The sequence below is a fragment of the Lissotriton helveticus genome, chromosome 5_1, assembly GCF_964261635.1.
Source record: "Lissotriton helveticus chromosome 5_1, aLisHel1.1, whole genome shotgun sequence".
Lineage (NCBI taxonomy): Eukaryota > Metazoa > Chordata > Amphibia > Caudata > Salamandridae > Lissotriton > Lissotriton helveticus.
In genome coordinates this window covers 970020790-970033212 of record NC_136065.1, presented here as the reverse complement: position 1 = coordinate 970033212, position 12423 = coordinate 970020790, and the positions used below count along the sequence as shown (strand labels likewise).

At 42.4% G+C, this 12423-nt stretch overlaps 1 protein-coding gene across 1 annotated transcript in view; it reads left to right on the top strand.

The window, feature by feature from the left end:
• DPYSL4 (dihydropyrimidinase like 4) overlaps positions 1–12423 on the top strand; it is a 255676-nt gene that overhangs the window by 213722 nt on the left and 29531 nt on the right. Inside the window, exon 13 of the mRNA XM_078641144.1 lies at positions 6584–6755. Coding sequence (XP_078497270.1) covers positions 6584–6755 — 172 coding nt within the window. The remainder of the gene's footprint in view (positions 1–6583; positions 6756–12423) is intronic.

The following is a 12423-nucleotide window of genomic DNA, read 5'->3' as shown; positions in this document are numbered from 1 at the left end:
TAAGTGGGAAGGGAATGCCCAGCGTAGGTCCCATGCTCAGTACACCACTGGATTCAAGCTAGCCTGGCTGATGAAGGGTGATGCCCTGAAACCGGTCCCAGGATGCTTCTTTCCGGTCTAGGGAGGACCTGGCTTGGCAGTTCGGGCTGGACTGTTCCCTCAAGGAACGGGGTCAAGAATGATTTCTATATGGCTAGGTCCAAACTGGGGTGATGTGGTGAGAAAAAGAATGATGGATTTAAGCCAGATCCTTGTGGCTGGGAGTGAATGGTTGCATTGTCCAGGATTCCGCCCATCAATTGTTTCTTTTGCATATGATGAAGAAGTCTGGCATTTTCCAGTGCATCCCTGTTTTTTTAAGGATAAACTGAAGCTTGATGCCCCGAATGTATAACTTTTTTGCATCCCACACAACTGGTGGTATAGCCTATAAGCAGACCTGTCACATGCTTTCAGTAATCACAGTTAGAAAAAGGTGGCGAGGAAACAAAAAACTGGGATCATTCACCTCGAAGCACAGCAAGTCTGAGTGAATAGGGGATTATGTTCAATCCTGATCTTAGGACACACATCCATTTCTGCATCCTTAGCCAGAGACATACTGGAAAAAACCATGTCTATTCTAGAAATGTATAGTAGGAGATAAGTAGAACCTGTAGCCTGGCTTAAAGCGGTGTAAAACTCTCCATATATCAGTCAGCCCATGTATACAGGTGAGTTTATGGATAGACATCCTAGTTTTATACATGTGTGGGATAGCAGAACAATTAGTACAATCAATGTTGCAATCCATCTCACAATTAAAATCATCCATCGTGATTACTTCCCCAGACCAGTCCAATAATACAAAAGAAAGCCTATCCAATATCCCAGGCTCATCAACATTTCACCTTTAGACCACACAAATAACCAATTTCTGACCATGCAGTACCAACTGAGCAATCGCCCATCTGCCCCTTGGATCCAAGGCAGTTTTCAATACCATAGTCTCAAAACTCTTATCAGACATTATAGCAACCCCCCTGTATAGAATCAGATTGTGAAGTGCTAATAATTGTATTTTAGCCAAGCTGCCTGAGTAAAAGGCGGTCCTTGTACGCAAGATGGGTCTCAGTCAAAGATAGTAGCTGTGGTTTATACATTTGTATTTCCTACCACACTAACTGTCATTTACTGGAAGAATGTAGGCCAGAGACTTTCCAACACATGCATTTTATTCTAGCCATAGCACTAATCAACTATGCCAAGATACAATCTCATACTCCAGATCAAAATTCAAATATGCCAAAAAAAGGTAAAAATTCAAATAACAAGAACAAGAACAATCTGACTTATTTCAGCACTCACCCCACCCCACAATGCTATAACAGATATCCTCTCGATAAACCAGCATTTCAAAACCCCATGAGACCCATCCCCTACCCTACACTAAACCTACCCCCTTCTATCCTTTGAAGGCAATGATCCCAAAGCGTGAGCTGTTGATGACTAAGCCCTCAGAGGCATCGACCTCTCCTTCATTCCCACCTGACCATGAACCAGCCACGCACATTGCTGCCAGAAGGAAAGAATGTAAGACTTATGATATGATTCAGGCAATGAGAGACATTAAAACCAGCTAGAATGTATAGCTTACATAAAAGGGAAAAATACAAAAAAAGAAAAAGAAGGCAACAAAAAGAAAAATCATTAAGCATACATCATAGCATTGTAACATCCTGAAACATAGTTACACCCCCAGTCCAGTAATGGCATTATCACACCAGTAGTATATTGTCCTAAGCTAGGCTAATAATGTAGTATATAGATCTATGATGAGGGCCCCTTCAAACGATTTAGAGTCTGTGCAGCATCCTGCTCTGAATAACAAATCTGAATCCATCCATCCTTAATGATCTTAAGCCGGGCTAGTTCTTGCAAGAATACTTGGGCCTAGCAGCCTTAAGTGGGTTTATAAGTTGACACATCTTCCAGCTCCATAGTGGCTTTGCCCAAATCTGACTGGACTAAAATAGACATAGCATCAAGCAGACCAGAAGTAGTTGGTTGGGTCTTTAAAGAAATCGCCTGCCTTAACAAGAAATTTCCCACATAGATTGAAATTGGACGAGGATGCGTTGACTTGGCATTGGCTGTGTTATAGTTACAGTTGATAGGGAGGCAATGCGCACACTGCATTTGTGAATCCCAGTCCCAGTCCATAAGATCAGGAAGTGCTTCCCCAAACAGCTAAACAATGAACCACGGGGATCGTGCCCTCTTTGCCTTCCGGTATTCCATGTACCCCACAGGTATTTCTTCTCTGACTGTTCTCCATATCTTCAAATTTAGTTTGGACATACTATAATTGTCAATTGTATTTCCCAATGGATTTAACAGGAATTGTTCCAACTTCCTCAACATTGGCGAACCATTGTTGTAGCTCAGCCATATCAGTAGTAAGAGATGTAACCTTACCAGATACTTCAAGCAATGATAGATGCATTTTCACATCGTCTGCTCTCACTTGCGTACAGTGCAGTTGTGCCTCTAATCATTGGGTCTGCAGCAACTGTAGGATTGCCAGCAGAGATGGCTCCTGTGCATCATTTTCCATATAGATTTCCTTAGAGACCACTGGTGTATAATAACCAGAGGGGGCACCACAAGAGGAATCTAAAGTGTTGCTGGAAATTGGGGCAATTTCATGGTTGTGGGGTATGGCAGGGGACTGTTATTCCATGAGTTTTTTGTCCTCGCTTGTCATTGAGTGGAGTGCAGATGAGCGGAAAATTTAAGCTTTTACCTCCCCATTTGATGTGACCCAATTCCGCAGCAGATTGCCTTTAGCATCATAGCTACCAGCCTTGTCTGTCAGACACAAGGTTGCTGATTTGCCTGACTAAAAAGGTCTGGAGGGCTCCATAAGTTTTTTGTATTCTGAGCATGCTGTCTGCCTCTCTTTCCATGAGTTGCCTCAGTATCAGAGTTTGGAGTGCCCAATGTTGCATCAAGGGTGTTATCAATAGTAGTGCTATCACTGGGACAATCAGAGAAGTTGGAAGGGACAGGGAAAGTGATGGCAACAGGAAGTATTGGAAGGTCAAGTTTCACTGGCTGCTGAAGAGTCATAGCATCAGACAACTCTAGAAGGTTAGCCATGTCCCCCCACTTACCCACCTCTGTCAAGCCCCCAGCCTCACCCTCCTGATCTCCCAAAATTATTTCCATAGTACTCACTGTGTTGAGGGAGGGTTGAATGCTCTGGCTTTTTGCTGGAAACAACTCTACGTTGTTTTCAAGGGAAGGCTGAACAGGGGAGTCAGTTGCACAAAAGGACTGGCAGTTGAAATTGTGTTGCACACCGAGAGTATCGGAAGACACTACAACAATGTTGCCTTTGAGTGCCAGATAAGCAGGAGTAAGAACCGTTGTTAAATCCCCCCACTCCTGTTGAAGCTGCTGATATTATCATATCTGCCAGCGAGAACTCCACCAAAAGCAGGCTGCTCATAGCTAGCAACATGAATGATATTGGTTGCTGTGTCATATTTAAATAGACTAAATATGGGACCGCAGACATGGGAGGTAGGATGGTCCAGAGATGTTACCTGCAGGCTGCCACGTCCTCCTTGGCCTGATCTAGGTCGGTGTCTGCCACATGCACCTTAGCTGAAGTACCATCCCCATCCGCCGCGGAGTGTACTTGTTTGCTGTAGCTCCATACTGCCGGGTAAAATGATGAAATGCTTGGAGACCACGGAGCCTCCAGGCGCAGAGCTGAAACATCGGTATTCAGCAGAAGAGCCTGCAGTTTGCACAGGTTCACACAGCCGGTAAGGATCAGCGTGCCCTTTGCCAAACGGTGCTGCGGTCGGTGGTGATCAGAGGAGCACAAGGAGATTGAATTTTCAGCTGTGGGGGATCCTTCCACGTATCCTGCTCTCACATTATCTTAATATTCTGAAAATATGTATGTTGGTTTTATATAGAAAGGATTTTCCTTGTTTAAGTATTGCTTATTATTATCTAGTTTACGTTTGGTGCAACCATGCCAGCTAAAATGCTGCTTATAAAGTGTAGGTAGCTGTTTGTGTATAAAATTGTCTTACTTTAGGGAACTGGGAGTTTTTGAGCTTAAAACAATTATGAAGGGAGTACACGAACCAACCCATATGGTCTGACATTTGAATTAGATGTAAATAATATCTCTTTTTTATCAACTGAGTGTTGAAGGCTACACAACCTTTGCATACCTCTTTGGAAACTATCAGACACAAAGACATGCCTCAATATGTAGAGCAGTTTTGAAGTATTTTTTTTAAGATGTTATTATTTCATGATAAAACACTTTGTGCACATTAGTTAGTTTTGTCTATGAATATCACATTTAAAAGACTGAGTGGCTTATTTAAAAAAAAAATGACAGAGGTGCGCCATATTCACAAGAATACGGAACACCCCTGTGTTTCCCCTAGCACTGGCGCAAATAGGCTGCCTTTAGCCAGTGCAGGCACCATGCTGCCATGTTGCAAGGGTGCCTGAGCTGCAGGGAATATTGTTTATGTGGAGAAAGGGGCACCTTCATGCACATAAACAATAAATAATGCCTCAGCCCTGTAAATCTGGGACACAGTAAAAAAACAATGGGTGTTATGGTGAAACACCCATAGCAACTCCTATTGCATGGCCATTTGCAGCAGAGTACTGCGGCAGAAAGGGGCTTATTTACAAGGTGGCTATAAGCCATGCTAAGTGGCTTAGCGCCACAGTGTAAATATGGGAAATGGCACTATGCCACTGGAGCATCAAAAAAAGTTATTCTCTCGTGATGATAGGGGCTTTAAATATTCCCTTGACACTGTTATCCTCTTTTCCGTTATTTGTTGATTTATGTTTACAAAATAGCGCTGTCAGATTCATCCCCACTGCCCACATTGGTTTTTATTTTTTTTTCACTTCTGGTACAACCCCATTCTCCCGTTATTATTTTGTGGCTTTTATTCTGCCAAGATTCTGTAGTAAAAATAGATGTTGATGATTTTACTGCCACAATTGGTGCGCCAGGAATTGAAACAATTAAATAGCAAATGGTCAGTTTTCTTTTAATCAATCTACATCTTTAATAACATTTTTTTTAAAGTGAAATAAACTTTTGTTGCATAATGTTTTAAGACCTTTATTAACCACTATTCATATGCTTCTATTGCAATATGCGTAAATGGCAAATTGTTTTGTAATAAACGATTCCTGATCAGTGCCATTCAAACATTACAAAATTCGTGTTTCAGATTTTGTGCATTCGCTCGTGTGATGCCACACAATTTAGTACTGGGCACACGGGCATTTAAATTGGTAAGTAAATTGACACACTATTTTTTATGTCACGTTGCATCACGTGAGCACCTGCAAAAGTCTCAGCAAATGTAAGTCAGAGCTATGCTTTCATTTGATTACATCTGACCACTCCATAAAAGAACTTTTTGCAGATAGCACACTACTTTTCAATACATCAGCCGACAAACTCTTGTCAGTTACAACACTATGCAACATACCTTTTATGGAATTTACATATTACAGCTTTAAAGGGGAGTACCCTGAAACTGGCCTTGACAATGAGCACTAATGATACCAACGAAATAAATCTTGGCAGCAACATTTAACGACTTTTTCATAACATTTATCTACTAAAATAGCTCACTCTAAATATAACAGGTTGATTTAAATACTAAGGGCCCCATTAGGATGGCAGGCGGATCACCCCGCCGGGCCAGCGGTAGTTACCGCCGGCCTGGCGGGGGCGATCCACCCGCCATCCCTGCAGAAATGACCCCCAGCCATATTGAAATGGCTGGGGGTCCGCGGCGGACGGAAAGACCGTCCGCTGCTTTTCCACCCCATCGACATGTCGACCGGGCGGAAAAGGGATCAATATGGTGGCGGTGTCTGAAAGATGCCGCCAGCCATATTAGAATGTGTGTTTTGAAATGCCTTTCTGTGGTGGCATTGCCGCCATGGAAAGGCATGCGGAGTCTGCTTGTGGGGCCCGTTGCGGGCACCCCAGGGACTCCGGGGGAGTGGGGGGTGCACATGGGGGGTACCTATAGTACCACCCTGCAGTTCCATGCACAACATGGCAGGCACCGCGCGGTGCATGGCAGTGCACAACATGCCTTCCTGGCATTGTGGCGGGCGGTTCTGAGTGCACCGCCCGCCACAATGTTAGGAATGCAAGATGCGCCCGCCACTGTGGCGGGCACATCCTAATGGCACCCATGGGACCCCCCCCCCTTAAAGCGGGCGGTCCCTTTTTACGACGGGATGGCGAGCGGACAAAGTCCGCCCGCCATCCTAATGTGCCCCTAATTGTTCTATTTTGCCGCTTCCTCTACATGCTTCCTCTACATGTTCATATACATTTTCGGGCATTTAACATCAAGGGCATTCAAATATGTTTTGGGCCTGATTTCAGCATATTTTATCTGCTCAGAATGTTGCTTATTTTGAAAGCAGGTAGGTAGTATTTCCAATGTGACTCACACTAAATTGAACTGCATGATTGCAACTAAACTAAAATCCACTTCTTATGTTTTTTACACTGAAGCTTGCTGATGTGCGAGGTGTTCCCCGAGGACTTTACGATGGGCCAGTTCATGACACCACTGTGACGGCGAACTCAGGGGCCGCCACACCTACCTCACGAATAGCACCGTGTCCAGGCAAAATAGCAACACAGCCTTGTCGTAACCTACATCGGTCTGGATTCAGCTTGTCCGGTAAGAAAAGTTTAAGTAATTAGGTATACATATACCATGTATGTTGAAAGGTACTATAAACAAGAGCAATGAAACATATAATAGGTATTCCACAAGTTTCTTTAAAATACATTGATTTCATAGTTTCTGGAAATGTAGGCCCTGATTTAGAGTTTGGCGGACAAGGTATTTCCAATGGGGTGCCTTGTCCTCCAAATCCGCGGTCCTCCCACCTCTTTTAGAGATGTGTGGACCTTAAGGGCCATATTATCTAGAACGGCGCAAACATTATCGCCAGGAAACTGACGGTAAGGCCGCAATAAGGGGCTTGATAATATGCCCTAGAGAATTCCAATAGAAGCCCAGGTTCTGGTGTCAAGGACATCAAACTTGGGCTGCTATTGGAATTCTCTAGGGCATAATATCAAGTCCCTTATCGCCGCTTTAGCGGCAGTTTCCTGCTGCTAAAGCGGCGGTAATGTTTGCGCTGTTCTTGATAATATGGCCCTATGTTTTCTGATGATGGAACTCTCAATTGCTCCTCTGATGGGAATCTTCCTCCGATGACCTGACAGAGTTGGGGCCTCTAAAAACATTTCACCACCCATTCTGTTTAAGGTGGATATATTGTGTCTTTTTTTCTGTCCATCACCATCAGGAAAAAATTGCTGATAAGAAAAAAATAATAAAACTCGGACAAAACTTCAAGGGGGTGGGGGCCATTAGTTTTTGTTTTTCAGAGATAAACTCCCATTTTGGGAGGTTATTTCTGAGAAACAAAAGTTGTGTTGAACAGCAATCAAAACCGATGGTGGCAGTTCACCAGTGATTTTGTACAATGAAAGGAAGTGCAGTGACAACAGTTTCGTTTAAAGTACAGAGGTGACTGCTGGGCCAGCAGTCATCTATAAATTTGGTGGATAATAGATCAGTAGACCTTAGATCAGGCCCTTAGTCTCCTTCGCTTAATCTAAATATGGCAGATTGTTCACAAACATGCAGTCTACTGGATTTAAGGTTGATTCTTTTTTCACATCCAGTAAAGACACGCATACAAACTTTTTCTTTGTGTGTGCATTTATGAGCATTTGCAGCTTGGGAACTACATGGAAAACATATGTGACACTCACATAGAACAGATCTGAGTTTGCGTGAATTCATAAAGGCTTTTTTTTTAATAAATATTTTTATTTCAATTTTAAACAATAACCAGCACAGGATCATTGAGGTCATATGTGCAACAAATTTGACATAATTACTGATAAGAACAACATTAATGAATGCAGAGTTTACACCACAATAAATTCTCAATCGACCTCACAACCCCCTCCCTCCCTCCAGGTTAAGCACGACCCACATCCGGTACATTTCTTTGGGTAGCAAGATTTTCAGGCAACAAGTTCTGTGTCTTGTGTACAGGGGCTTACATTGTTTATTTCAGTCCCGGCCATCTCTAAATTATAGTATTGTAACCATGGCTGCCAGATTCTCCTGAGCTTTTCAGGACACCCTCTAGCCACGTATATGGTTTTCTCTACCCCCATGTATAAGTCCATGCTGAATTCGTAAACGTTTTATGTGCCTCTCATCTCCGATCTCCTCGTTAAATGGAAATGTCAGACAGGTAGACAGATGTTTTCTCTTGAGTAAGTGTCATTCTGATGATACCAAATTCTGGTATTTAGGATTTCCATTTTAGAAGAGGACATATGCATGTCTGAGTACAGATATAACACATTTTGTCAATCAGGCTTAAACCAGCCTGACATCCAATCTACACAACCAGATGAGAATTCAGCAATCTTTACAGACTGCTTAAATAACATGTGCCAGAGGTACAAAGCTTTTTTCAGCTCACAAATTAACTGATTCAAACCGTTTGCAACCAGAAAAAAGCATTTTTAAATGTACAGAGCCCCATTTGCGAGTCGGCAACCTATTACCAACTCACAAAATAGAGTTGCCGTTAGGAAGGGGCATGCCATGGGCATCTCTTCCTAATAGCAAGTCACAGGGGGATGTACGATTGTTTCACCACCGGAATGCGGTCGCAAAACAATCGCAGTTTACCACCTATTTCAAGTAGGTGGTAAGCCAGTCGCAAACAGAGAGGGTTACCCAGGGGTCCCTTCCCCTTCGTGAATGTTAACAAAAACGTTTTTTTAAGATCAGGCAGTGGTCCCAAGGACCACTGCCCACCCTTAAAAAATGAACCAGAAAGGTTTAATTTTTCTATTTGACAAACATCCCATTTTCTTTTAAGAAAAACGGGCTGCATTTTTCCAAAAAAGTTTCTTTATTTAAAAGCAAACGCAGACATGGTATTCTGCTGTCCCCAACAGGCCACTATCCTTGTGGTATTGTCCATTCCCAGTGGGTCACAAATTGTGACCTGCCTCATGAATATTGATGAGGTAGGTCAATTCCGAACCCATTGGGAATCTCTAATGTGTCTGAGACAGATTAGTACATTTTATTTTGCGAATATTTAATTGCGAGTAGCTAAAAATCACAATTTGAGACTCTCAAACTGAAACATTTGTACATCTGGCCCTTAGAATTACTCCCTCAGTTCTTTTTTATTTTATACTATTAAAAGGTATTATTTTCCTATTTTCTCTCGGGTGATCTTATACATAAGCTAATATTTCTTCCAATGTCTCATATGAAATATATTCCAATGTTCAGAATACATACGTGTTAGAAATGGGCATCTCTAATAGGCAGAGGTAGGCACCTTTGTCCAAGTAGGGACCCTTCTTCGTAGTCAGGGTAAGAGGGATAAACTTCTAAAATAATCCCTGGTCACCCCTTTGGCAGCTTGGCATGAGCAGACAGGCTTATCAATGAGGCAGGGTGTAAAGCATTTGTGAACACATACAGTAATACAGGGAAAACATTACATTGGACACCACACCAGTTTAGAAAAATAGGTAATCTTGTCTAAACCAAAACAAAACCAAATGACAAAAATCCACAATACAGTAATAAAAATATAACTTTCAGATAGTAGAAATAGATCAGTTCAAAGCAAATTGCATATGCAAACACTTTTCACTCAAAGTACCTTGGATGCGTCACACACAAAATAAAAAGGGTCGCAGGGAAGGTGATGCGTCAGTTCCTTACACTCAGGGAAGGTGCGGCGTTGGTTCCTTGCTCCGGGGGAGGTGATGTGCCGGTTCCTTACTGCTGTGCAGGGGAGGTGATGCATCGGTTCCTTAACGGAGTGGTAATGAGTCTATTTCTTACTGCATGGGGAGGTGATGCATTGGTTTCTTACTGCATCCCCCAACTATGCGACAGACTTGGCGCCTCGAGGCAATGCATTGATCTGGGATGATGTGTGGGTTCTTGCAGACGCACAGCAGGGCTTGCGTCGTTATCGGTGCAGTGAACTCGGACTTCGGAGATCTGTGCTCTCGATGTGACGTGCTTTGATTTCTGGAGCCGCAGACAGATGCTACGATGATTTCTTTGGGATGCTTTAGAAACAGGTGCGAATGCGTCATGCCTCTTGTTGTTGCAGTGCCTTTCTAGCTCCCAACAGCCAAAACAACCTCCAGAGGCCTAGAACAGCTACAGACTCCTCTTGGCAGGTCAGAACTCCAAGGAAGGACATTCAGGGGAGCTGGGGGTGGAGTCTTTGTGTTCCTAAGACTTCAGAACAGGAGACAATCTCTTCTTCAAGCCTTGCATCCTAGCAGAAGCACACTGGAAGGCTAAGCAAGAAAATACTTACTTTCTAAAAGTGGTATTTTCAAACACAGAATGTAAAAATCACCTTCACTAAAAGATGCATTTTAACATTCTGAGTTCAGGTGTACTAAACTTTATTTTCCTACCTAGTTACCAGGGGTAGTTATGTTTATAAGATGTTATAAGCAAACTCCCCATTCTATCCTATAGGAATAGTTAGCCTTGCAATAGTGAAAACCAAATTGGCAATATTTCACTTTCAGGACATGGCACACACACCAGCGCATGTCCTACTTTTCACATACACTGCACCCTGCCCACAGGGGGACCTTGGACCTACCTTAGGAGTGACTAACATGTAAGAAAAGGGAAGGTTAGGGACTGGTAAGTGTGTGCACTTGCCAAGTCGACATGGCAGTACCAAACTGCACACAGGCTCTGCAATAGCAGGCCTGAGTTACATTTACAGGCTGCTTATGTGGGTGGCACAATCAGTTTTGCAGGCCCACCAGCAGCATTTGATTTACAGGCCCTGGGTACACATAGTGCAGTGTACTAGGGTCTGACTAGTAAATCAAATCAGCCAATTATGGAAACACCAATCCATACATACCATTTACAGTGAAAGCATAAGCAGTTTACCACTGATCAGCAGTGGTAAAGTGCCCAGAGTCATAAAACCAACAAAAGCAGGTCAGAAACAGAAGGCCACAAAGCAAATAATCTGGAGATAATCCCACTTTAAAAGCCATGTCTAACAATATGGTTAAGAAAAAATCATTGATAGGCTGATAATTGTTCCTCTGATCAATATTTCTATTTCAGTAAGCGAGACATCCATTGCGTTTTTATTCAAGATGTACTCCTTAAAATGTTTTCATCCATGCAAAACATAATGAAATCACATGAGCCAACACATCCTACATTTTAGAACTTCGTAAAACTTCCCACATAGGCCTATTACAATATTCTTGATATTACACAGCACAAACAAATATAGGCACACACTTGAACCTTTAATCTGCTATGAGTTGCAAAGCTTACATTTTAATGCTATTCGAAAGCAATGATCCTACTCTACTGTACACTAAAAGCTCATTTCCATTCTCGGAAAACTAACTTAGCATATACTGTGGTTCCAAACTACAAAGTGTTTTTAATTTTTTTACATTTTTTATTTATTTATTTATACATTCACAGCAAAATTGCAGACCAAAATAAACGAATCACAATTCAACTGCTTTTCTGATACATTACAGCAAAACAGAAAAAAAACCAGTTCCTCTTTTCCCTCCCGTTTCTTGGGAATTCCATCTTTCCTTTATCAGTCCTCATAGTAATCGCGAAACGCACTCCAAATTTTTATGACCAGTCTACTTTTCCTAAGTCCCTTAATAGAAAAAAGGCCCCACTCCAAATTATACATACTGAGCATTTTAGCACGCCATTGGTGAAAATCAGGCGGTTTTTCCTGAAGCCACTCAGTGGCTATACATAAGTGTGCTACAGTCATTGCAAAGAATATAAAGTGCTGATGTTTATATAGCGGCTCAGCGATCCTGTCCTTCGGTATTTTTCCCAACAACAACATAGCAGGAGTGATAACAACAGGCATTCTTATTACCAAAGATAAGAACTTTTCAAGATCTAATATAAAGCCTTGAAGTTTGACACAGCTAAAAAAAATAAGCACTCCCCCAGCATCATCGGCACCACACCGAAAGCACTTGCCTTTGTTACCCCCTCCCCATTTTGCCATTCGAATCGGGGTATAATATAAATCATACATGGTCTTAAAAAACCGGGCTTTTAAATTTGCTGACATTAATGCCTCCTTGGAAAGGAGTATGAGATCTTCCACGTCTATCTCTGGATCCTCTAATAAGCCCGCCCATTTTACCCTCACTTTTTCTAAATCATCACTCCTATCAGCAAGTAACAGTTGATATACCGTTCCTATTTTGACTGACCTCCTAACTCCTTCTACAAT